This window comes from Sceloporus occidentalis, unplaced genomic scaffold (genome assembly GCF_023333645.1).
Source record: "Sceloporus occidentalis isolate IW3139 unplaced genomic scaffold, rSceOcc1.0.p SCAF_44, whole genome shotgun sequence".
Classification (NCBI taxonomy): Eukaryota; Metazoa; Chordata; class Lepidosauria; order Squamata; family Phrynosomatidae; genus Sceloporus; species Sceloporus occidentalis.
The window spans coordinates 7258480-7282272 of NW_028317024.1; the positions used below are offsets into that span (position 1 = coordinate 7258480).

Below are 23793 nucleotides of genomic sequence, written 5' to 3' on the forward strand. Positions count from 1 at the left end.
TCAGCGGTAGGCAACAACTGGTACCAGTCATCCTGTAGGTTTGTTACGAAGCAGCGCAAGTACTGTTCAAGTATTTGATTAACCCTCTCGGTCTGACCGTTGCTCTGCGGATGGAACGAGGAGGAGAGCTTGGGCTGTATATTAAGTCCTTGACAGAAGGCACGCCAGAAACGGGAGGTGAACTGTGTGCCTCGATCGGACGTGATGGTGTTGGGAAGCCCGTGAAAACGGAAGACTTCTCTCAGGAACAAGTTGGCAGTCTCCGTAGAGGTGGGTAAGCCCTTGGCAGGTATGAAGTGGGCCATCTTGGAAAAACGGTCCACTATCACCAGGATAGTGGTCTAGCCTTGTGAAGCAGGCAACTCAACGATGAAATCCATCTCCACGTCAGTCCACGGTTGTTTGGGGACTGGAAGAGGGTGTAGGAGCCCGGCTGGGTGTTGTCGAGAAGGCTTGGTGCTAGCACACACTTGACATGCAGACACGTATGCTGTAACACCCTTACGCAGAGCTGGCCACCAGAACAAGCGTTTGATGAGATCTTCTGTCTTCTTGGTTCCACCATGACCAGTCGTTAATGTCGCGTGATGGAGCCGAAGAATCTCAGGACGAATAGGCGGCGGTACGAAGACCCTCCCATGAAAAAAGAGTAGACCGTCATGGCGTGTGAGCCTTGGAGTGGTAGGGGTTCTTTCAGGAGTGCTAAAATACCGGAGCTTCTCCCATACTGATTGTGAGGTTGCTAGGAAATGGCCACTCTGAAGGATAGTCTCCTCCGTGCCTCTTGCATTCTGGTTATTGTCCATTATGCGTGAAAGAGCGTCTGCTTTGCCATTCCTCGGACCAGGACGGTAAGTTATAGTTAGAAGGAAACGGCTGAAGAACAATGCCAAACGAGCCTGTCTGGGCTTCAATCGCTTGGCGGTGCGTAGGTATTCCAAATTCCGGTGATCTGTGTAGACCAGGATTGGATGAGCAGCACCCTCCAAGTGGTGCCGCCACTCTTCAAGAGCTGATTTCAGGGCAAGTAACTCTCGGTCACCAACATTTCAGAGGGAGTTAACTTCTTGGAGAAAAAGGCAACCGGGTGTAGGATGTCCGGAGCGCCTTGTCTTTGAGACAGTATGGCCCCGATGGCGGATTCAGAGGCATCTACTTCTAAGACGTATGGTTTCGCTGGGTCAGGAAACGCAAGAATGGGAGCAGTGGTGAAGAGGCGTTTCAAAAGGTCAAAGGTGTTTTGTTACATGGCAACGAGTCCAGAGAAAACAACCGACCCAATGGTGGCTCTTGTGGTAGAAGGCAGGCGTCCAGACAGAAGTGAGAAGAGAATGTGAGGGTCCCAGTCTCCCAGTTGATGTGTGGGTTGTGTTGTCTCAACCATGGCAGTCCTAGGATGACTGAAAACAATGGTGACTGTACCAGATCAAAACTAATCTGCTCGTGGTGTCTGGTACCGAGGTGCATCGTAAGAGGTACAGTCTCTTGGGTCACGGGTCCGGAGGCCAATGGATTGCCGTCAACCTGGTGTATGAGGAGCGCAGTTGTTTTGGTGTGACGGGGTATGTGATGTCTTGAGGCAAAAACAGTGTCCATGAAGTTACCACTGGCTCCTGAATCCACCATGGTGGTTATGGAAGAATCAGTCCACTGCAGGAGAAGAGAGATGGATAAATGAGGGGCTGAACGGGAAACGGTAGGTGGTACAGCAGTGTGAATGGACAACAGCTCACGTCTTGACTTGTTAGGTCTCTCCGGGCATTCACGGAGTACATGGCCAGCTTTGCCGCAGTAGAGACACAAGTGCAATGTTCTTCTTCTGGAGCGTTCCGCCACTGAGAGAGGTCCCCTGAAGAGTCCTATCTGCATGGGTTCCTCGGTTGTCTGTGCGGTGGTTGATGATGGAACAGAAGGTTGGTACACATGGCGCCTAGGAGGACTAACCCCCATGGAACGTTCCTGTCTGCGTTCATGTAGCCGGCGATCGATCTGGATGGATAAGTCAACTAGGGCCTCTAGTGATGATGGAACACCCGTGCGTGCCAATTCGTCCTTCAGAGCCTCAGACAGACCCAAACGGAACTAATCCAGTAGAGCAGCCTCATTCCAGGTGGTCTCTACTGCTGCTTGACGAAACTCTGTGACGTACTCTTCCACTGGTCTTCTTCCTTGTCAGAGATGACGTAAGGTATTCTGGGCAGTAGCGGCTTTGAGGGGGTCATTGGGACATACGGTATTGGGACCTGTCGCCAGAGTATTTATCTGGTAGTGCAACGTAGGGTTCAAGTGCTGTAGCCCCTTCCAATACCTCAGAAGAGGGCGTCTCTACTGGCAACGGACTGGCAGGCCTTCGCCCTGAGCGTAGCTCCTGTAGTTGGAGCTGTACGTCCGCTTGCCCGGCCTGGAGTTCCCCCACGGTCCTATTCAGGGCTGTGACCTGGTGGACCAAGGAGGTGATAGCATCAGCCAACCCTGCGGACTCCATGGTTAGGCTCACATATTATGACAGGCACCGTCTTGCACCTGTGGTGTTAAGGGGGGAGGAGCCCAATATGCAGGGGTGACTATAAATCAAAAAGTCAGAGGTCAAAGTTCAGGCAGCAATCAACAAACGAGGTCAGATGGCAATCCGAGGTCGAAGTTCAGGCAGCAATCAGCAAGCAAGGTCAGTTGGCAATCCGAGGTCAAAGTTCAGGCAGCAATCAGCAAGCAAGGTCAGTTGGTAATCCGAGGTCAAAGTTCAGGCAGCAATCAGCAAGCAAGGTCTGTAGGGAATCCGAGGTCAAAGTTCAGGCAGCAATCAGCAAGCGAGGTCAGTAGGTAATCCGAGGTCAAGTTCAGGAAGGTCAAGTTCCGGAAACAATCAAATAGGCAAGGTAACTGGGTCACAATAGGGACAGGAGCACAGAACTGAAGACACTCTGTAATGCACAGAACATCTCAGAATATCTGAGCACTGACATGATGGTGTTCAGGTGTTTTATAGGGATCTCAGGCGTGACGTCACGCGTCACACCTACAGACCCGCCCATAGTACAACCTCTCATAATGTTAGATGAGGGAGCCGGTGCTGGGAGCACCGCCCCTCCTGTATAAAAAGCCTCTGTCCCGCCCCCTCTGTCTCTTTTCCCACGGACTGCAGAGGGGGGTGGTTTTGGAGCAGCATGCTGCAGCACCGCCCCCCACCTCGGCGTTCCTGCAACCGCGGCACCCGCGAACCTCGCTCCCTGCGAGGACACGAGGAGGGGAGCTCCGGAGGACACAGCCTGCGAAGGACGCCGGCGATAAACGGACGGACACCCCTCCGGTCGTCGGCGCCTTCCCCGTCGGAGGCGGGCAGCGGGAGCAGGCTGCTGCCGGCAGGTATGCGCCTGACAGAGCCAGACTTTGACAGTGGTACAACATAACTTCCTAGGCAGGAAGAGTGGGAACACATTAGGGCACAGGGTGTTCTGCTTTGAAAATATTTGGTTTAAACATGGAGATCAGTGTCTCAGATCTTTATACAGTACTCATGTAATTGCTTTGGAAATATTTAGTTTAAATGTTGAGGTCTGCTCTCTCCACCCTAAACAAAATTTTCCTGAACAAATGAATAACAACTGGCATATAATACCTTATTGCGGAGGAATAATCATGCAGATCACAGTAACAGGAAGTTAATAACAGGAGGCAGATGTTATGATATGAGCATAATGTGGGTTTTTAAAACACACACAAATATCTATGTGTATATACATACAGTATGTAGTACCGTTTTTACAGGTTTTTAGGCAGGTGTGAAACAATGCTGTAGAGTAAATATACTTTAAAAAATAAACATGTTATTTTTTTTTTTATAATTTAACAAAATGCAAACCAATAGTTGGTGCGACCACCCCTTGCTTGTTCCAAACACTTTGGAGCACTAACAACATCTTCATGTAATCCCAGACAAACTCAATGATGTTAAGATCATGGCTCTGTGGGGGTCATATGATCACTTTGAGGACTCCTCTTTCTTCTTTACACTGAAGATAATTCTTAATGACTTTAGCTGTATGTTCCGATGCCTCCCAAATGGTATTACATGATAAATATCTTCCTGTACTTCTCAGAAATGAGGAGACCACAAATTCTGACCATATCCCCAACTCCATTTACAGAAATGCAGCCCCAAACTTGCAAGGAAGTATGCTTTACTGTTGTCTGCAAACACTCATTCTGATACTGCTTTTCAGCCCTTCAGCGAACAAACTGCCTCTGCTACAGCCAAATATTTTAAATTTTGACTCATCAGTTCAGAGAGCCTCCTGCCATTTGTCTACACTTATAGTTCCTGTGTATTCATCAATAGTTGAGTCATTTGGCCTTGTTTCTACATCAGAGGTATTGTGTTATGGCCAAAAGTCTTACATGATGAGCACTTCTGACAAGACATCTCCACACAGTAGATGGGTGTACCAGGGTTCCACTCTTTTCTTCCAATGCTGAGCTGATGGCACAGCTAGATATCTTCTGATTGCAAAGGGCAGGGAGCTTGATATTTAGTAATTATTTACTCATACACCTAACTATATACCTACAAAAACCCTGACTTTGATCAAGTGTACCTAGAAGAATTGATGCTGTTTTGAAGGCAAAGGATGGTTGCTCCAAATGATTGATTTAGATTTTCTAACATATAACATCTAACATATCTATTTTAGAAAGCATTGTTACTTTACAGCATTTATTCACATGTGCCTAATATTTTTGGACAGTACTGTATATTAGACTTGTGCACTTCATCCGCTGCTCCAAAAAGTATTAATTTTTTCATCCGCTTCTCCATGGCCTCCTGGTAAACTATTGCAAAAGGTGGGGGCTCCAGGCAAACCCTCTCCCTTGATTGTTGGAATGGGGAGAGGCTGTCTCCATGTCTTATCCCTTTTGCAGAAGTCCACAGAGAGACCAGAATAATACAGATAGATTTGGAGAGAAAACTGCAGAAATTCTTCTCTTTCTCAGAAAATCTGTCTTCATTATTCTGGCCTCTCAGTGAACTTCAGCAAAAAGGGCAGAACCTCCTTATACACCTTCGTACCAGTTCCTCCAATCAGAGGAGAGAGAGAGCGTTCAGAGGCTCCCCTCTTTCGTTCTGTCTGCTGTATTGTGTGAGCTTTATTTATCATTACTATAATGCTCTCATTTTTTTCATCAAAATTTAAACTAATGCAGTACTATTTACTATACTGTAAATACTAATTAAACACTTAGATTCACTGCATGTAAAAGTCACTAGGGACATTATAGTATTTCCAACAGCATCAATCAGCAGTTGTTAAGATGTTTGGGCAGAAGATGGCACAGTTAAGCTGTTTGGCCCCAAGATAGCCCTCTTAAGCTGTTTAGGCACAAATATGGCACTGTTAAGCTGTTTGGGGACAAATATAGCACTTTTAAAATGTTTAGACACAAATGCGGCACTGTTAACCTGTTTGGGGACAAATATGGCACTATTAAACTGTTTGGGGACAAACATGGCACTGGTAAGCTAGTTGGGGAATAAAATGGCAGTGATAATGTATTTTGGGACAAATATGCCACTGGAAAGCTGTTTGGACAGAAATATAGCACTGTTAAGTTGTTTGGGAACAAATATTGTGCAATGTATGGTGCAAATGGTGTGTGCATGTACAGTAACAGCAGTTGCTGTTAGAAACATCATGCTCATATCATTGACTGAACAATCTGTGGTCTGTGTACTATAGTTGACATGGATAAAAATGGTTGAATTTAAACTGTCATTTTATTTAAAGATTATATCTTAAAATAATAGATAAAACATTTTGAATGGTGTACAAATCAAAAAGTAGGTACTCGATACCCACGCTTAATATACAGAGAGGAAGAAGCAGTGCTCAAAGCAAATTGGTCAGGAAAGCTTGTAGGTAGGACATTAATTATTAGACTTGGGCACCAGGGGGCTCTTCGTGTTCGTCTTCGTGCTCGTCTTCGGGGGGAAAAAAACCTTCGTATTCCGCGAATATTCGCCCGTTCCTGTCTTCTCTTCGGGCGAATATTCGCGGACATTCTTCGTGCTCGTTTAATCTTCGTTTCCTTCCCGGTTGCCTAGCAGGGGTTAATACGGGGTTAACAACACATCGGAGCAGCAGCAGCTGCCATGAAGGAACGTGTGTGCAACTCTATTGGTCGTTTCGGCAGGGGGCTGGTCTGGCATCAACGAGTGAATTGCAGAACGCACTTCATTCGTTGATGGCAGGCCAGCCCCCTGCCGAAACGACCAATAGAGCTGCACACACGTACTGAGGTGTACTGTACACAAAATGACCTAGAGACAAATGCTCCAAGGAACTTGGCCTCCGTTTATCATACACAAGATCATCATCCATAGATGTTTAATAAAAGAATAGGGATTATTTTACATTTTTAAATTGATTTTGGACCACTTGTAATACATGCCTAACATTTGCTACCTATTCACAATGGCATACTTTGCAACAACCCAACTTTTACTGGACAGGACTGGAAAAAAGCAGGACTGTCCACCAAAATCTTGGGTGTGTTGGCAGGTATGCGGATGGAAAAATGTTGGACAAGAACTAAAAAATAGCTTAGGGTTAATGTACGGTTATGTTTAAGATTAGTAGCAGTGCACTGGTTTAGTTAAAGATGTATTATGTCTAAATAATAATTTAATTTTAATTTTAATGGGTTTAAAAAAATTAAGGGGTTTATTTAAATGTATTTTAAAGTTAGATTTATTATTAGTACTTTATTATATTTATTTAATGTTTATACTAGTGCTACCTACCGAGCTATAACTACCAACGTGTATTTGCATACCTAGATAGCTAAATTAGATGGGACAGGACTGGAAAAAAGCAGGACTGTCCCTGAAAAAGATGGGTCTGTTGGCAGGTATGTGGATGGAAAAATGTTATAGTATGAAGTGTGAGTTATAGCGTTAATGCTAGTGAGTGTAGAAGTGAAGACCAGGACAAATAACAAGAGGAAAGGTCCTTGTGATTTGTGCATTGTATGTGTTATGTGTGTTGTCACTGTGTGTTATATGTGTTGTGTGTTATGTGTTATTTGTGTTATTTGTGTTATTGTGTGTGTTATGTTTGGTTGGTTGGTTGTGTATCAGAAGGAAAATAATGAAATGGAAATGGAAAAGGAAATGGAAAAGGCGAATGAGTGGGCAATTGGCGACCCACTCATCTGTTTCACCCCAGAGCAAAGCATCCAAACACTGTCAGTCCTAGACTTCCAGAGCTCAGACACAAGGCCCTAGCGTAAGCTGGCCACTCCGGCGGAGGTAGCAGGCGTTGCCACACCGCAAACAGACGCAGCCAGGGGGGAGAAACTACCCTCTCCATTAGGGACATTTAAGGCATGACACTAGCCAGGAAGCGAACTGGCAGAGAAGAGACGCTGGCACCACCACCACCAGCAGCAGCATTGGAAAAGGCGAATGAGTGGGCAATTGGCGACCCGCTCACCTGTTTCACCCCAGGGCAAAGCATCCAAAGACTGTCAGTCCTTGGCGTTTGGGAGCGGACTTCCAGAACTCAGACACAAAGCCCTAGCGTAAGCTGGCTACAATAGCGGAGGTAGCAGGCGTTGCCACACCGCAGCAAGTGCAACCAGGGGGGAGAAACTGCCCTTACCATTAGGGACATTTGAGGCATGACACTAGCCAGGAAGCGAACTGGCAGAGAAGAGACGCTGGCACCACCACCAGCAGCAGCATTAGAAAAGGTGAATGAGTGGGCAATTGACGACCCGCTCACCTGTTTCACCCCAGGGCAAAGCATCCAAAGACTGTCAGTCCTTGGCGTTTAGGAGCAGACTTCCAGAACTCAGACACTAGGCCCTAGCGTAAATTGGCTACACCGGCGGAGGTAGCAGACATTGCCACACCGCAGCAAGTGCAACCAGGGGGAGAAACTACCCTCTCCATTAGGGACATTTGAGGCATGATTTCAGCCAGGAAGCGAACTGGCAAAAGATACTGGCACCACCACCAGCAGCAGCGTTGGAAATGGAAAAAGGTGAATGAGTGGGCAATTGACGACCCGCTCACCTGTTTCACCCCAGGGCAAAGCATCCAAAGACTGTCAGTCCTTGGCGTTTGGGAGCGGACTTCCAGAACTCAGACACTAGGCCCTAGCGTAAATTGGCTACACCGGCGGAGGTAGCAGGCATTGCAACACCGCAGCAAGTGCAACCAGGGGGAGAAACTACCCTCTCCATTAGGGACATTTGAGGCATGATTTCAGCCAGGAAGCGAACTGGCAAAAGATACTGGCACCACCACCACCAGCAGCGTTGGAAATGGAAAAAGGTGAATGAGTGGGCAATTGACGACCCGCTCACCTGTTTCACCCCAGGGCAAAGCATCCGAAGACTGTCAGTCCTTGGCGTTTGGGAGCGGACTTCCAGAACTCAGACACTAGGCCCTAGCGTAAATTGGCTACACCGGCGGAGGTAGCAGACGTTGCCACACCACAAACACGTGCAACCAGGGGGAGAAACTACCTTAAACATTACAGAGAAAAAAAATTTACTTTCCAAGCTAAGAGCTGGGTAACCTAACTTGGGCAGATTGAATTTAAGAAAGGCAATCTGCTCCATCAGATGAGGTGCCATGCGTGAGCGCTGTGGACTCAGTATGTTTCCAGTCATAGAAAACACGCGCTCACTTTGAACAGTGGTTGGCGGACATGATAGTAGCTGCTGCGCAACCCATGAGAGTGCAGGCCACACACTCTTCTTTTCATCCCAGTAGCTAAGAGGATCAACATTAGGCGCAGAAGGAACTTCACAGAGGTAAAGTTTGACCATTTCAGCAGCACTACTCTCCTTTCTGCTGCTAGCTCTGTCAGATGGTCCAACTATACTCCCAAGTGCCTCTTCCCAAAACGCAGCTGCTCCACTCAGCTGTGTTGTGCTGCTTGTGGCACTGCTGCTGATGCTGCTGCTAGGAGTAGCAGACCACATCATCTCTTCCTCCTCCTGCACCTCTCCCTCCTCGGACAGCATTCCCATTTCACGCTGCCAGTCAAGTACCTTGTTGACCAATTGCTCCCGGTAGCTACTGAGAACATTGAATTTCAAAGCTAGCTTTCCCTTAATTATTGGATCGCAAAGGCACGCTAGCATCATTTTGGGACTCTCTTCCATGCGTTTGCGAAGGTGTACTTTTAGCAGATCCTTTAGCTTCCTGACTATGGCTGCTACATCAGGATGTAGAGTGCCACCTTGAACAGCCTCTTGGTTTTCAAGGAACACATCCATCTTGCTGCCTAGATGGGAGAACACTGGGATTACCTGGGCCAGACTGGCAGTGTTTGAGCTTAAATTTTCTGTGGCATCCCTGAATGGTTTAAGGACTGCCACTAGCTGGGCGATCACTGTCCAATCCTCCCTATTCAATGGAGAGGTAATCCCAATATTGTGCTCTGAGGCAAGATTATGGATTGCCCTCTGCTGCTTCAAAATCCTCTCCAGCATGTCTAACGTGGAGTTCCACCGTGTACTGACATCCTGGCGTAGGCAGTGTACGGGAAGACCTGACCTCTCTTGCTCTTCCCTCAAAAGTTGGCTAGCCTTAACACTATGGTGAAAGTGCCCAGCGATCTTTCTGCAGCGGGACAGAACTACTGCTGCCACATTAGTTCCTTCTGACATTGCTGCCTTCACTACAAGATGGATGATGTGGGCTGCACAGCACACACCAACAATATGACCATCTCGCAGCGCTTTCACCATATTGGCACCTCCGTCAGTTACCACAAAACCAACTTCAACATTGGTGCCCGCCTCTGCTCCCACCCAAAGGCTAAACATTTTCCTCATTGCATGCAGAATATTTTGGGAAATGTGCTTTTCATCCATCACTTCTGCATGGAGAAGGAAAGATCGGTAGCCTGCTGCAGCAGCTTCCTTAGACACACCGTGCTGCCACCAGTGTGCTGTCAAAGAAAGAAAGGGATGCTGGCCGCTAGGTGCACTCCACAAATCTGTAGTGAAATGAACAGACTGACCAGCAGCTTTGGAAAGCTCCTCTTTCACTGCTGCAACAGAGGACCGATACAATGAGGGGACAATGTTCCTGCTGAAAGTGGAACGTGACGGAACTGTATATTGTGGAGCCACAGCCACCATCAATTGTTTGAAAGGCTCCCCTTCGATCATAGAGAAGGATGCCCCTCCAACAGCAATGAACTGACCAATCAGTCGCGTTACTTTATTGGCCTGCTGTTTGGGCATTGACCTTTTGGATTGGAATGCCACAAATTGTTCCAGGGTGGGCTGGACATGCAGTGCTCCAACCTGCCTTGGTCTCTGGCTGCCAGCACTAGCTGCTGCTGCTGCTGCTGCTGCTGCTATTGGCTCAGAAGAAGAAGCTGTTGGGGTTTTTCCACGGCCACCAGCTATGCTGCCTGCACTAAGTTTTACTTCTGCATCTTTCCCCAATAGCACAGCGTTGTGTTGAGTGCTGAGGTGATGCTTCATGCTAGCACTGGTAAAATGGCCAGACACTTTCCCTCTGCTTATTAGCTTCCCACAATGTTTGCACTTTCCATAGCGCCCTTCTTCAACATTTTCAAATTGCTCCCAAATTGGGGCGCGCATAGCCTTGGAGTGTGCCTTGGGTGCTGCTCCTACTGCTCGGGGTGGATGAACAGAGGCAGAACTAGTGGTGGTGGGACTGGTGGTAACAGTACTGGCCATAGTGGGACTGCTAAATGCTTTAGATTTGCTAGGTTTTGCTGCTGCTGCTGCTGGTGGTGGTGATGGTGATGATCGTAGCGGAGAAGGTGGAGGCTCAGGGGAAAATTGTGCACTAGTCATTTGGACACTGCTCCCTGAGGAATCTGATTCCTGACCACTCATCTCCTCTACTTCCTCTGGCTCATAGTCTAGCTCTTCATTAGCCAGATCGAATTCCTGCTAGGCTGGAGCTAAGACTGATATCGTCGTGAGACTCGTGACTAGTAGTAGTGCGAGCAGGAAGAATAGACTCTGCACTTGGCCTCTCAGTCTCAGGCTCCTCTGCTACCTCGCTAGGTGGAGTTCCACTATGTGTAGCCCTCTCTCTAACTGTCTTTACAAAAATTTTGTAAGGACTTGGTGGCTTGCTAGAGGTACTAGGAGGACATGGCGTGGCGGTACCAGTGGGAACAGTAGGCGCAGCACTAGTGGTGGTAGAGGTGGTGGTGGTGGTGGTTTTCCCTACAAAGGAATGAGATCGCTTTTGTTTGGGACCCCTCTGAGTCTTGCTGCTAATTTGGCTCTGCTTGGTACCTTGCATGCTGCTTGTGGATGGGGAAGATGCTGCTTGGGGCAAAAGGCACTTCTTTTTAGTCACTGGGCTGGTACTACTTGTGCTACCCTTTAACTTTGAACGTGCTTCTGGTGCTTTAGGCTTTCCGTAAAAAACCATAGAGCTTGTGGGCCTAGCCGCACTACTACTGCCTGCTTTTGGTGCCTTTCCTTTACTTGATGATCCTTCAAGCAATGCTTCCCCAAATGATAAGCGAGAGCTTGGCCTACTTGGCCGACTAGACTGACGCAAAGGCTGCATCTTAGAACTGGTGGTGGTGCTGGTGGTGGTGGTGGTAGATGGAGCTTGTCCCTCCTTAGTCTCAAAAGGAGGATCCATTTCAAATTTTGTGTTGTGTGTGTAGTGTAGTGTAGTGTTTAAAAAACTATAAAAAAAAAAAATAAAACATAAAAAAAAAAAAAAGGAAAAACGAATTAAAGACAAAAAAATTAGAGGAAGTTCTCTTCAGTGCTACTGCTTAAAAAGTAAAACTATGCACTACTGCACTGTGCTGTTGTGTGCAATCTGGCAAAGTGCTAAAGTTATTTAAATTATTAACTCAAGATTAACTATTTAATAACTAGCAGTATTTTATTTTTAATTTGAATTTACACGGGCCTAAGAGCTTAGCCTACTACTATGCTAGCCTAAAGCTATATTTCCTTACTATAAGTCTACCTCTAGGCAGACGCTCTCAAACCCACTAAGCTAAAGTGAGGTTAAATCAGATTCAGTATGATTTATTAATTAATATTAAGTTATATAATATTAATAGATTAGAAATAATTTACTTATATATTATGTATTATAGATAGAAGAATATAGATTATGAATTAGAATTTAGAATTAGAATTACTTATATTATAGATTATGAATTAGAATTTATATTGTTATATATTATTTATAATATATTATAGATTAAGATTAAAGAAGATTAGAATTATTTTAGTACTACAGCTAGTAGCTTGAAGCTTTGCTTAGTACAGCTCGTCACAGTCAATTTTTCTTGAAAAGAATTAGAAATAAAATAAAATGTCATAGCAAAACAGTTAGCTTCACTGCTTGCTGAACAAAAACACACAGCATTTATGCGGCTGCACTCACTAGCCCAACAAGTTCACTTCACTGATGGACTGAGGTGAGCAAAACACTAAGGGTACTTTTAATAAAATTGAAATAAAATGTAAAATAAATGAGAAAATCTTTGCAAAACAGTTAACGTCACTGCTTGCTGATCAAAAAAAAACACAGCACTTATGCGGCTGCACTCACTAGCCCAACAAGTTCACTTCACTGATGGACTGAGGTGAGCAAAACAAATGAAATAAAATGAAAGATTATTAATTAAGAAAAATTGACTTGGTCTCTTGCTGTTGCTAAAACAAAGCACAAACTATAGAGCTGCAGCACCAGTACTAATAAGATTAGCTGAACTACACGCTAGTAGTAATTAATTAATATTATTACTTTTATTTATAGCTAATTTAATTAACTATTAAGATAAGAAAGAATTATAGAATTATTGATATTACTGATTTTAGATTAGACACTAGTAGATGTCTTGAATGTCTACAGTACACTCTACACTAGTATACTATTACTAACTATAACTGACAAATATATATATAATTTTATAATGAATTCAATTATTAATTATATTAATATTACTGATTTTAAATTAGACACTAGTAGATGAATGTCTACAGTACACTCTACACTAGTATACTATAGTATATATATATATGACTGACAAATATATATATATAATATTATAATGAACTATTAAATTATAGACTCTATTAAATTATTATTTATAAATTCTATTTAATTTATTTAAGCAGGACAGGCAGTAGGCACTAGTGCCAGCCCAGGGCAAGGGCACCCCAGTGCCACTGAGACACTGGGTGCACTGTCAACTCAACAGCACTTACACTACAGTTGATGACAAATTAAATAAAAAAAAAATTAAATTAATCAAATTATTATTATTAATTATATTAAGTAGCACTGAAGTGAGGATGAAGTACACTGTGAGAAATGGCAGGCTAAGGCTTACCAGTCTCACACAGAACAGAACAATCTCTCTGTAACGCTCGGATGCAGCACAGCAGTGTTGCCAAAGCAGTCACAGCGAAAAATGAATGGATCTCTCAGGCAAGCTCTGGTCTTATAAAGGCGCCTTCAGAATTCAAAAAACAGCAGCACAGGCATTGGACAAGACCCTTAGCGTGACGTCACAAGAGTGAGCTGATTGGACAGACGAGATCAGCTCACTACTGTTTGAAATTTTGGCGGCTGCGCGGCAAAAACGAAGACGATCACGAAGAATCTTCGATTCTTCGTGGTTGTGAGTCTTCTCCTACGTTTTGCCGGCACTGTATTCTCTTCGGTGTGTCTTCGGAACGAACAAAAAAACGGCCTCTTCGTACTCGTTTTCATGTTCGCCCGAAGACGAATGCGCAAGTCTATTAATTATGATATGGATTGTCTCCCTCTTACTAAGGGCTGTTGGCAACTAAGTTCTCATTAGTCATTTTCTAGAAGGGGATTAAAAAACCTTTGCATAAAACATTTACAAATGTGTGTGTCTTTAACTGTCAAACGCTAACTAACTTGGACTCCCAGTTCCTTTAGTTGGTGTATTATGTGGAAATATTTTTTATGGCAGCTTAAAGGTATGACAGTAGCTATATATGGTTTTATTACAGAAATGACACGCGGTAAGTCATAGTTTAGAAAAGTAAACAGATCTTAGAGAGATTGATGAAATATATTTTCAAAGAGTTTTGCTGGATCTGTACTTGTATTCAACCACAGCTCCATGTATCTTTCCTAATCCCATAAAAACAACGTTGCAAGATTCCTAAATGAAAATTAAGTCATTGATACACATGTGGATATTGTCGTTTGCCTTCACCAAATGCTTTCTGGGTTACAAAAACATGTTGTTTTAACAGAGCCATAATGATTTACTGGAGAAAGACTGTAACAGTTGGAAATATATTTCTAATAAGCAAAAAATCAATTTGTGATGTCCATAGGGATTCATTCTATGATATAGTAGTTATGTTATCATGTCTTTTGTACTATTGTGTTCCATTTTTGTGTTTGTTTTGAAACAATCTTTGTACATATAATGTAAGTGTTAGTAATAATGAAAAATTAACTTGTCCTTGAATGCATATTTTTGGGTTATTGAGTAAATGTTGTTAATGTGGCATGTGAGATACAACAATGTTAACTGTATATATGAACAAAATCTCTGCGATTATAATACAGACAATTAATTTGACGGTTTGCAGTGTAAATCAAGTTCTAAGACATTGCACACACTCTTTCACTAGATGTGATACAGGAGACAATTGGTAATTCTAACTAGAAAAGAAAGAAGTAGAATGATGAATTAAGGTGTAATGCTTACTGGGTTTTTTTAAAACTCCTGAAGCATTAGAAAGGGTGATTTACTAGATTATGTGCTCGTGTATGTTTGTGTAACCAAGTAACTGGCAGCACAGGTAGCAAGTAACTGGCAGCACAGGTAGCTGGAGACCCACAGTGCAGAGCCTGACCCCAAACAGCATAGGCTTACTCACATGCGGTAGAGAAGTAAAAAATGAGGCCGAGGTCAAGGGCAGGAGCAGGCAGGTAAACCGGAAAGCTTAGCCGAGGTCAAAGACAGGTGCAGACAGGATTAACTGGAACAAAGCCGAGGTCAAAACCGAAGATTAACAAATAAAAAGCCACAAGAAAGGAGTAATAGTATGTTTCAACCATAATGTAATTATGTAATTCATAATTTTATTATTTATTCTTTTATATAGCACCATCATATTCCCCAGCGCTGTATAAAGGGTAGACCGGACATCAGGACATAACAATTAGTATATAACATAAGAAGATGACATACAGAAACAACTGGTGAGGAGGGTCCTGCTCAAATGAGTTTACAATCTACAGGGATTAGAGTGTATTATACAAGAGGTAAAAGTTCTGTTGTTAGGTATGGATTAGCCATACTAGTAAAACATTTCTGGAAAGGGACTAGGGAGGGTGAGTTAAAGTAATATAGGAGGAAGGGTGTTAAGGCGTAAGTTCGTAGGAGTCCTTAAAAAAGTGGGTCTTAAGGGACTGAAAGTACTGAAGGCAGGGGGGGAACATGGATAGGCTGGGAGAGGGCATTCCAGAGTACAGGGGCAGCCCTTGAGAAGTGTTCTAAGCGTGCACGTGAACTAGGAAGATTGAAGAGATGTAATTAGGGCAACGGCTATGAAAAGCTTTAAAAGAGTGAGAGTTAAAATTTTTAAATGAATGCAGAAGTGCTCAGACAGTCAGCAAAGATACTGACAGAGAGGAGAGGTTTTAGTAAAGCCACTGGAGAGGAAGATAAGTCTGGCAACAGCATTTATGGTGGAGTGTAGAGGGCTGAGATGGGTATAAGGGAGACCAGCAAAGACAGAGTTTAAAAAATCGAGGCTGGAGATAATTAGGGCATGGACAATACCCTTTGTGCCATCTTGTGTTATAGACAGATGATGGCAATATTTTTAACCCCTTAATGACAAAGCCCGTACATGTACGGGCTCAAAATGCATTGTTTTCAATGGGTTTAGGGACTGCCCATTGTCCTTAAGGGGTTAAGACAAAAGTGGCAGTTTTTTGAGACAGACTGAATGTGGGAGTAAACGATAGGTCAGAGTCAAGGAAGACTCCAAGCCAGGGAGTTTGAGGGGATGGAGAGATGATTGCACCATTGACATTTGGTAACTGATGAGGGGATGTTAGCATTGGAGGGAGGGAATATGAGTTCAGTTTTTGAAAGATTAAGTTTCAGGAAGCGTGCAGACATCCAGACAGAGACAAGACAGTTAGTTACACAGTCTAATTCAGGTGGTATTGAAAGCTAAAGGATGAGATAAGTTGACCAAGTAAGATAGTGTAAAGTAAGAATGCAGGGGTTCCTAGAACTCAGCCTTGGAGTACCCTGACTGAGAGGGGAAATGTTACTGGAGAAGGATATGATGAACGTATGATCAGAAATGTAGAATGTGAACCAGAATAGAGCAGTGTCACGAAGACCAAGATCATGAAGAGGAAGAGGGTGGTTCCAGTGTCAAAAGCAGCAGAAAGGTCAAGTAGGATTAGCATAGAGTAGTGGCCCTTGGATTTAGCAGTGAGTGGGTCATTAGTAACTTTAGTAAGGGCGATCTCAATAGAATGTCCACAACAGAATACAGATTGAAGTGGGTTGAGTAAGGAGTTGGGTTTAAGAAACTTAGTTGGGTATAGACAATTATTTCGTGTAGCTTGGAGGCAAGAGAAAGTAGAGCGATGAGACAGTATTTGGACAGATCATTTGAGTTCAGGGATGGCTTTTTCAAGATAGGAGTTATGGCAGCATGCTTGAAGGAAAAAGTTTCTTTGTTTTTGAAAGAAACGCAAATTTTGTCCATAAAAAAACATCAAATGCATCAGAAATATAGTGCAGACATTTTTGAAGGCTAATTGATCATTAGAACCCATTTGCAAACATAGCTAGAAATGTCCTTGTTTTACATAAAACCAGCTAAGTAACCTCAAATCTTTGACCAGGAGTCTATATAAAAACAATATTACAATATATTATATATATAATAGTTGAGTAATAATATAGCTCTGTCAGCACAAAAAGAATTGTGAATAGTTTTTTTCTGGTAGAATTATGCCATTAATCATAGATCTCAATCCTTACATAAGTATTTACTTATAAACTACAAAACACCAAAACTATTAAGCTAATGAAGAAGACATATAACTCAGTTTTTGTAGTAAGTTATTTGATCATTATCAAAAAAATGTTTTCTTGATAAACTAGTGTTTTATACTATTGTCATTCTCATTCACAAAACAGGGAGTTGCCAAAAAAATATTTTGCAGCAGTAAAATCAGGAAGGTTGTAGCAGTAAACTTAAATGAGTTTGACCTGAATCCAACTCAGAAAATCACTAAAGCCAACTCGCAGACTTGGAAAAAGCAGACAACTTGCAAAATCATTAACCTGCTAGTTGCAAAATTCAGTTGGAAAATTAACCTGACAATCTCATGAAAGTGTACAGAAGTTATAACACAGTTCCCAAACATTGGGGCAAAAATAGATTAATTTTATATTTTTTTGCCTCAGTTTTTTCTTTTTTTTTGTCTGGTTTTTGTAATTTATTTTTGATCTTTATTTGACCTTTTCCCACATTCCAAGGGATTTACAAGTGTGTAGATAGAGGTAAGGCTTTTTATTGGATAACGATACGGATACTATCTATGTTAATCTAAAGGGGCATATTAACCTGTGGCAGAAATGGGGATGCAGAGATGCTACTACTTTGTTTTAACCACTGCATTACACAAGTAACAGGATGGGACGTGAAAGTTAGGTATGCCCTTGCTTGACAGTTGCAAAATTCCAGACCCATTCATATGCCCTTGCAAACAAATCACATATTTGTAAATATTCAGGTTGTTTTGTGCGTGTTAGCATACAAGGGCATGAGAGTGAGAGAATGTGAGGCCCACAAATTTCAGACAAACATTTTGAGCTTTCTGTTTAGTTTTCTACTAAACTGTGGGGGGGCCTGACCTCGCTTTTGTGGCTTTGTGTCATACGCCATATTTACCAAAATTCTGTAAATCCAAATGCACAAGTATAATGTTTACTGTCACAGGAAATATACAGTATATTATACTGATACATAATGTTTCACATTCTTACCTTTAAGTTTATTTTTTAAAGACAGTAATATTTAATGACCATTACTTTGTGATTGGGACAGATATGTCACTAGCCAACTTCATGGCTGATATGTTCAGACAAGTGAAAACGTCTTAACCAGGTGACACTCCATGGCAACTCTCCAGTGCCCATGTGATATACTCACCACAAATCAAATCCACCATTGATTAGGTGACATTTCTGGGATTACATGGAGAGAGAAGCAACTGAGACTGCCTAAATCCACAGAAGAACTGTGGTTAGTTATCCAAGATATTTGGAACAACCTACCTTAAAAACAGTGTGCAACTGTATCCAGAAGAAATTATGCTGTTTTAAAAGCAAAAAGAGTGGTAAAACCAAATATTGCTAAATGATAAAAGTAAACTTTTTTAAAATTATTTTTACTTTTTCATTTCACACCTGCCTTAACCTTTTGCACAGAACTGTATTGTAAAGAGTTTGCATTAATACATATAGAAATACTTAAAAAATTTAATCAGCTAATAAAACCCTTAACTGATACGCAGCAAAATGAAAGTGGTTTCTATTTTACTTTTAAAAGACCTATTATATGTTGCTAGTTTCTCGGAAAGATCTTGATTTTTAAATTCTCTTTTCAGGGCTTCCAGTTTAATGAGTCCTGAAATAACACAATTCATGGCAATTACATTGTGATTCAATCAATAACACAGCTGCTGAAGTCTTCTAAAAGCTAAACCTAACCTTGTTATCTTTGTTTTAACATCAGACATGTCAAGTTTGAGACTCAGATTCACAAACAGCTTAATGGAAACATTGTGTATGCAATTATATAATTACAACTTTACAGCAGATGTTTACATATGAGTTTTAAAAGTAGCAATATTTATAAAGGTCTCAAAATTTCATATGCATTTCTAATGAAAAAAGCACAAAAGTATAACGTAAGACACAGTGAATGATTCAATTTACCAAGTGCTGCCAAAATTCCCTTTAGAGTTTACTTCAACAGCTGGGCAACATATTTAGAGTTTGTGCATGGGATAGGCATTAAGCAATCCTGATTCTGAGACAAAACCAAGGACTGATTAAGATCTCTCGATAAGAGTCTTTACATCAGGAAAGATAGGCAGGCTAGATGAGCCAAATGGTTCTTTCTGCCATCAAGTTCATCAAGTTCTATGTTTCCATAAATATTTTTCTAGCATAATTTGCAGAGGTGAATGCAGTGAGACAACATAAGCATTCATAGTATAGACTTAAAGCTCAGAACATTAAAAATCTTATAATAGTTTTTATGTTAGCTATAAGCTTTTTACCTGTACTTTTTTACCTGCCCTTCTGTCAAAACCTACCTCATACCTTACTTGTTATGTTTAGGATAGTTTTATGGTGACAACATTCATGCTTAGAATCTTTTTTTAAAGGGGCAGTGCTTACTTTTTTGCTTCTGTATTTCAGGAAAACATTAGCATGCACCCAATATTTTTTTCCATAGCCATTGGGCACTATAATGAACCCAGTGGTGGTCTATAGTGTTATCTGCAGGCTTTCATTCTTAATCAATAAAAGAAATTGACTTACCAGCTCTCCTAGAAAACAAGCTCACTGAAGAATATATATTCTTTTATTCTTTTTCTGTAAGAAAATATTACTTGAATATTTTGTAAAATTGTATAACACCCTTGACAGCTTGAACAGAAATAATGGTAAATAGATTGGCAACTTAAAAAGAAAAGCAAACTAGTTTCAAAGAAGACATTTCAGTAACTTTAAGTATATTCAATTCAGTAGATTATTTTTGATTTTTCTTTAGTTGAAATGAAAATGACTCATTTTGAAAAATTGATCCATTAACACACAGTGGTATATCTAATATAAACAGCTATGGATTTTAATGTACTAGCGCCTGCAATCTACTAAACCAATTTTTCTTCAAGATGTGAAAAATTAGCTTAAAATAACATCATTAAAATGATCTATACTGCTTTACAAATCTGTATTTTCTGTTCATATTTTTTTTACTTTTAACCTTAATTATAATTTTGATCTCCTTTAAAATGTTTTTTTTGAAACTAATTATGCATGAAATTTACACAGTTTTATTAATTTTTGTTCTCTTATAGCCGATACAGACCATCAGTGCAGTAGATCAAGATGACCCAGCACTTGGCCATTATTTCTCCTATTCTTTAGCTCACAAAACAACAAATTTTACAGTCAGAGACAACGGAGGTAACGAGCCTTGCCTAAATGTAAAAATGTAAATATTAATAACATATTATATAGTATGATTACATATGAAAAATACACAGTCATTTATATAGGGATCCTCTAATACCAGCTTTCTTTTCAATATTATATATATAAACCATACTGTTTTATACCCAACTGTCAGCCTCACTAGAACCTCGCTTAACTTCCATATTAACCCTTTCCTGTCCAGACGCAGCAGCCTCTTTTTTTACAATACACTTGCCTCATCTCTCAACAGCATAGCTCCAGTTACTTTATGTTACCCCCAACAATTGAAACGCCAACCATGGCACACCAAAAACTGATGTCTAGTGGGGGCTGGTGGAGGACTGCGGGATGTGCGTAGACAACCTCCGCTGCTGCCCAGCACTTCCACCGGGGCTTCTACTCCGCTGCTGCCCAACACTTCCACAGGGGCTTCATGTTACGCCGGCGCTCCGTCATAGAAGCCTTGTCGGAAGTGCTGGGCAGTAGTGAAGGTTGTCTGCGCGCATCGCACAGATGTTCACCGGCTCCCAGAGAGGAGGATCCAGGTCCCATGCAGCGCTGCGGGGAATCTTAGTTTTATAGTCAGACCTCTATTTGAAGTGAGATTACAAGACAACCTTGATTATAAGATGAGGGGTCAGAACGTCTTTGGTCTGAAAAAAAACCTTGTCATATATTTGGTCAAATATGGTAATACAACTAAAAAAAGTTAGAAAAAAGACAATACATAAATATTTTTTTAAAAGGTCAAGAGATCATTTTGGCTAAAACTGAAACGTATAATATGTATGGAATTTAGTTTTTATCGTGGATAGGTGCCTTCACTAAAGTGCAAGTGCTTGCGAGTTGCCTAAAAATGTAAGTTTGCAGGAGCAAGAACACACAAGTTAGACAAAAGTTTGTCAATAACTAAATCTCCAAGTTGTTTTGCACGTGAGGGCATGTGACTGGAGTTAATTAGGGTCAGTCAAGTTAACAATTAACACACACAACTTCTTAGTAAATAGACATTATAGAAACAATTACATTGACTCCATGACTTGCATATACTTAATCAACTGGAAATACTTAAAATGATATTTAAAATGTTTATAGTATTATTAATAGTATTATTATTACTCACACTGATAAGAATATATTGTGGAGTTGTGTAAAAAAAATGGGAAATGGGGAAAAAACTCATAATTTTGTGTTTGCCTAACAAACACTATAAAGCCATTGGCAATGCAATTAGCATTTAACAAAAAAAACCTTAATACACTTAAAAAAACCCCAAAAAAACCCTGTGGTTTCTCACTTATACCAGCAGTCCTGAGTTTTCATTGTTGAGTTTTCTCAATTCAATATTTTTATGTTGATGAGGTTGGTTCAGTTGTTGTTATTTTAATTATATATTTTTTATTTTTTTCAGATAACACTGCTACCATTTTTACTACAAAGTCTATGTATAGTTATGAAGACAATCCGTTAACTTACTTGGTGATAGTAATAAGTGACAATGAGACACCTTCGCTCAGCAGCACTAACACACTGACTATCAGAGTTTGTGACTGTGGAAAGAATGGCAATGCCGAGTCCTGTAAAGCACAAGGATTCTTATCCTCTCTGGGAATCAATGGTGGAGCATTCATTGCCATTTCAGTTGGTGTACTTTTGATTTTAGGTAATACATTATAGGTAATAGGTTGTAATAGGTTAATAGGTTATTACACATATAGCTGTAGACAAATGTATGATAAACTCTTGTTTGGCAAAATATGTGCATAAACTATGTTGGCTAAACAATCTGCTACCTAAGGCTGTAGATGATAACTCAGATTTCACATACTGGATTCCCTCATAACCTCAGTGTCCAGCAACTCACATAAGAATCTTTGTTCAGCTTTTCATATATTTGAGATGACTTATGGAAGCTGGAAGTTGCTCTGCAAATTTTGAATCTGCAGAGTATGCCTGCTGTCAATTGCCCAAATGCAAATGTAAGAGTTCTGCAAAATACCATCAACTTTAGCATATGCTAAAAAAGATACACAAGAAAAAGGTACAGAGAAATAGAGAAATGAGAATAGGTAGATATGAAATAAAAAAACTGGATTGTGTGGTCTTGTAATTGTATTTCCTCAGCATGATGAAATATTATTTATTATTATTACTTGAGTAGGAAAACTAAACATGACACGCTCACTAATATTGATGCACATTATTTAAAGGATCATTAATTTTAATTACATGTTACACTGTATATTAATTACATTAATGTTCTAAGTTTGTATATGGGTTTGTCATTGAATATTAACTTTTTTCATTTTTTTTACAGTTTTATCTATCCTAATGTTCTTAAAGCATAGGAAAAAACATGAAAAATTAAAAGAGAAAGGAGAAGAATGTAGACAGAACTTTGTCAAGTATGATGATGAAGGAGGAGGAGAACAAGACACAGAAGCTTTCGATATTATAGGACTACGAAATCAAACAGTTATGAGAGAACCTAAGCTTAACAAAAAGATCATAAGAGATATTCCAAGCCTTTATAGGATGTCTTTGAGGCTTGGTCCTGATGTTGTTGAATTTAGAGAATTCCTTTCCGAGAAATTAGAAGAGGCTAATACAGACCTAAGTGTTTTGTCACCTGACATTATGCACCATTATGCATTTGAAGGCACGGGCTCCATGTGTGGGTCACTAAGCTCGATAGGATCAACTTGTTCACATATGGAACTAAGTATTTAAACAGCAGTTCCAAACATTAACTGACTTTGACATTTTTTAAAGACCTGAAGAGTTTTAAATCAAAGTACAATTTTATCAATGTTTCTTTAGAATCATGCACACATTGTCCACACTAGCTTTCACAAAAGGCTTCTTTTAATTAAAAACGTTTGAAGCATGATCAAATTGGCTAACACATAAGTAAATTAGGTTGTTTGTTGTCTCAGTAATAAACAGTCTGATTTTTACAGTTAAGTAAAGTAACTGACCCTGGGAAAATACCTTTATTTCCCAGCATATACACCATCCTCTTAATTTTCTGCTTAGTTTTCAACCTCGCATCCAGGTCGTATAGACCCAAATAGTGTTGGCAGGTTTACAAAAGCAGTGAAGAAATCATGTGATTTTATTTCAGTCTCCATGCCTAAAAGAACATTGCTATTTATACAGAGGAGCCAGAAGTTTAATCACGTATCACATCATATTCTATATAATAAACCTGTATCAAAAATAATTGCCCTTTTAAATGTAGCACTAGAGTAAATTGCTTTTCTATAAGCATAGCGATACTTTTGCACCAGTTTGATTTCCATAAAAAATCTATTCCTCTCAATCTGTATCTGTTAGTCATCACACATTTTATTGAGACTGAAAGTCCTGATGATGGACTGTATTCCAAATGCACATATTTGATATATCCGTAGTGTTATGTTTCTGCAATGCCTATAAAAAGACTATAAAAAAGACAAGAGTTAAAACTGATAAATATATGAAATGTAGAAAGATATGATCACTGGATGTT

The 23793-nt window shown here is 40.9% G+C and overlaps 1 protein-coding gene across 1 annotated transcript in view; it reads left to right on the forward strand.

Annotated features, from left to right (window-relative positions):
• Positions 1 to 23012, forward strand: part of LOC149289632 (cadherin-19-like) — an 80884-nt gene extending 57872 nt beyond the window's left edge. Inside the window, exons 12-14 of the mRNA XM_089490432.1 lie at positions 20165 to 20273; positions 21694 to 21945; positions 22600 to 23012. Of these exons, the coding sequence (XP_089346558.1) occupies positions 20165 to 20273; positions 21694 to 21945; positions 22600 to 23012 (774 nt within the window). The remainder of the gene's footprint in view (positions 1 to 20164; positions 20274 to 21693; positions 21946 to 22599) is intronic.
• Positions 23013 to 23793: the final 781 nt, after the last annotated feature.